Source organism: Leopardus geoffroyi, chromosome C2 (assembly GCF_018350155.1).
Source record: "Leopardus geoffroyi isolate Oge1 chromosome C2, O.geoffroyi_Oge1_pat1.0, whole genome shotgun sequence".
Lineage (NCBI taxonomy): Eukaryota > Metazoa > Chordata > Mammalia > Carnivora > Felidae > Leopardus > Leopardus geoffroyi.
In genome coordinates this window covers 14097334-14100982 of record NC_059333.1, presented here as the reverse complement: position 1 = coordinate 14100982, position 3649 = coordinate 14097334, and the positions used below count along the sequence as shown (strand labels likewise).

At 44.4% G+C, this 3649-nt stretch overlaps 1 protein-coding gene across 1 annotated transcript; it reads right to left on the bottom strand.

Annotated features, from left to right (window-relative positions):
• Positions 1-1763: 1763 nt before the first annotated feature.
• LOC123576011 (keratin-associated protein 11-1) lies at positions 1764-2677 on the bottom strand. The gene has a single exon (XM_045437046.1). It carries the CDS (start codon positions 2615-2617, stop codon positions 2156-2158), a length of 462 nt encoding a protein of 153 aa, XP_045293002.1. The 5' UTR covers positions 2618-2677; the 3' UTR covers positions 1764-2155.
• Positions 2678-3649: the final 972 nt, after the last annotated feature.

The following is a 3649-nucleotide window of genomic DNA, read 5'->3' as shown; positions in this document are numbered from 1 at the left end:
ACATGTTTCTAGGCCCCAGACCAAGAGGAGAAAGAAGTCATTGCCCTATCTTTTAAAAGCCAGCCCTCAAAGGCAAACACTGAAACTTTATCATTTATTGTGAAATAAAGCAAAGAATGGAGAGACTTTTCAAAGTTCAAGTACAAAGAGAATAGCTCTAACAGCAAATCAGAGAACTCCCCAAACAGAAATAAAGGCAAGGAAATAGGTTGGCAAGATAGCTACATCATCCTTGAACATTCACACCATGCAATAATACCCCGAGCAAAACTTTACTCATAGCAGCGTGTAAAATCTTTGCTATTATATATCAGTAATATACAAATCTATTGAGATGATTAGCCATCTAAATAAAAAAGAAATGGAAGGAATCTCTGTCCTTACAATTTTTTATTGAAAAATTAGAAAGCTAGAGAATAAAAAACAAATTAAATATGTTTTCAATCTCTGAAAACTTTGAATTTTCCAGATCACAGTGAAATGGTGGAAATAAACATTCAGTGAGAGTCATGTGAACAATAGCTTTGCAGGAGCCATTGAGGGTTTCCCCCAGGGATTTATATGTTAGAATAAACCAGAACTTATCTGAAATCCAGAGTTTGACTTTTAAAGACAATGGGTATGGAAATAATATATTATAAGAACCATGTCTTGCCTTAATGAGATATTACTGTGACTCATAGATACTAACATGTCTTTGATTGGAGGGATCCTTACTTCTCAGAGTAGAGTCAGCAATGGGAAAAATTTGAAAACACTCCATCTATCTGGAAATCATCTATGCCTCTCTGAAAAACTATTAGTGAAATAAGAAAACCGTTTTGCTGTCAACAGAGGTCGCCAATCAGACTCTGCCGCAGGCACTAAGGTCCACTGTTATGAGAAAAGGCTCTCTGCTCACGGAACACACACCTCGTATGTCTCCATTTTCTGTAAAAATCTTCCTCGTCTGTGTCTCCTTCAGCAACTCTGAAAAGAAAATAGAGATGTGTTTCTGGACATAACAGAGGATAAGGACAAAAGCAAACCAGTCGGTAGCCAGTTCTCACTTTAAAATAAAGCAAAAAGAATTAGCAGTGGACCACCAGCCCAGATGGTTTGTTTAATCAGTACGTGGGTTCCAGTAGAGAACAAGCACAAAATAAGGTTCTTGTTGAAACAAACCACCGTGTTGTTTTCGAAGGTTGTTTTTAAGTCTCTCTTGCCCAGATTTACTAACACCTGGAGATTTGATTTACTCAGAGCATTTTGGGGAGATCTACCAACCCTCAGCAGCAAGTGAGGGAAATACAGAGCTGGAGCCACCCTTTGATGCCCTGAATCTCAGGCCTTGGAAACCAACTTCCCCACCCTTCTTCCTTCTCACTCTGTCCTATCTGATCATGGAGGGATCTTCTGCAAAGTTTTCCACTGTGGTTCTCTGATAAAGTAAGACTCTGAGGCTCTAATAGACTCTGTTGCCCCCTTCACTGTATAATTCCCCAAACTACTTGGTTACCCAGGTAACTTTTCTTTTGCCCACATGGAAATTATTCTGTACACCCATAAAAACTGAGTGAATATGGAAGACACGTCACTGTATACCACTACACGTCCAAAGATTCTCTGACCAACTAAAAGACCAGATATTCCCTTGCTTGTCCTGAAACACAATGACTGAACCCATACTCTAGGCTCAGAAAAGAAAGTCAGACACTGATCAGCAAGGATGGTTCACAGACAGCAAAAACTCTTGCAAATAAAGAACTCTATTGAGACATACGTTTGCAATGCCAAGTAAGCAGGTTTATTGAGAAAATACAGAGCGAGACAAGTTCCTTTCCTCAGAGGCACAAAAGCGGAAGCCAAAAGACACAGCAGCAAGGTCAAAACACGTCAAAACCAGCAGAGACCGGAGTATGGGAAGTGAAGTTTCTGGAAACATCCAGACGCATATGCGCCACCAGTGATCAACCCTTAAAATAAGCTTGGTGCTAGCCAGAAAACTCATAGATTGCCGAAGGCAGCTTATTCAGAGCTAGCAGCCAAGCAGTGAGGCAGTCAGAAGAGGGATCAGCAATGAAGAGTTGTTCAGGGACAGGCAGCATCCTGGACGAGCCTGGAAACACAGCTGGCAGGTCCTGGAGTCTTGATTCGCTCACTGGCTCCTACACACTTAGCAAGTTCTTCGACAGCTGGACATGCAGGACCTCTGGTACGTCCTGGAGCCCCCGCAGGCTGGTTGGCAGACAGTGGAGACTCCTCCCACTGGCTGGCACACATTAGAGATGCCACCCAGGGGCTGACAGCCACTGGAGACAAAGGTGAGTGGCCGGCTGTAGGTGGTCGAGCAAGGATTAGAGACACAGGTGGTCTGTCGAGAGCAGGTCACCTGTCCGAGGCTGGAGATGCAAGGATTTTGCTGGTGACAGGTTGGCTGGCAAACAGTGGGCTCACAGGTGGTCCCCTGACAGTGGTCCAGGAGCCAGGAGCCAGTTTGGAAGGAACTGGGCAAATAGATGCCGCTCAGGCAGTCAGCATCCTGGGTAGAAGCCGTGGCAACTGGGGCCACTGGGACAGCGCAGTGTCCTCCAATTGGCCTGGAAGAGCAGTTTCTTGTGAAACAGTTGTAGGACATGGTGCCAGACAGAGAGCTGTGGGTAACTCGCTGAAGCAAGCTTCTGAATTGTGAATGTCCCTCCAGGCTCCCGGGCTTTTATATATCCTCGCTGGTGGGTGGGGCTCCCGCCCTGGTCTTCCTGGCTTCTTTGGCCCAGGCCAGCGTGCCTTAGAACATCTTGTGAATCCCTAGGTTAATTGTCTCTCGAGAAGCCTTCATCCTCATAAAGATACTTTAGTAGTTTGGTAACTAAATCATAAGGCTTCTGAACTGTACTTAGTCCCAGGATTAAGAAGGTTACCTGACAGCTTCAAAGCTCTCCGTCACCCCAGCCCACATTTGGTCCCTCCTTCATCTTGCTTGGATACAATGAGTGTCGATCTGACAGTGACACCAAACACGCCACCAGCCTACCATCACACACTCTCTCCCTTCTGACTAGGACTCATTACGAACCCACACCCTGCCCGGTTGTTGTTGGCACTTAATACGTTTTAAGCATAACTTAATCAGCCACTCTTCCATAGCTAACGGGGCTTCCAATGGACAAGGAGCCTCCCTGAATATGCTTCAAGATGACAATGACAAGGCCTGTCAGGAAAAAGGACACAAGGACTTATGTTTGGAGTCTGAGTTGGCTCAGAAAATTAATCAAGCGACCGGAGCAAGACACATTCAGGAAGAGTAGAACCCTTTATGTTCAAGCAGCAAAGCAAATTAGAAGCTAATTAAGTGACTGCATTTGTAGCCAAGTCCCTTTCTAAATAAACTGATGAGCTTTATTCCTAAAATTTTTAATCTAATAATAATGGATAAGAGTGATTCATAAGACTCATTAATATGCCAGTGGAATAGGCTTAGTTAAATTTTTAAAAAAATTTCTTGATGTTTATTTATTTTTGACAGAGAGAGAGAGAGAGAGAGAGAGACAGAGCATGAGTCGGGGAGGGGCAGAGAGAGAGAGAGGGAGACACAGAATCCGAAGCAGGCTCCAGGCTCCGAGCTGTCAGCACAGAGCCCAATGCGGGCCTCAAACTCATGGACTGTGAG

Bases quoted from the DNA above. Each gene is read 5' to 3' on its own strand.
- LOC123576011 (XM_045437046.1), bottom strand. From the start codon at position 2,617: ATGTCCTACAACTGTTTCACAAGAAACTGCTCTTCCAGGCCAATTGGA.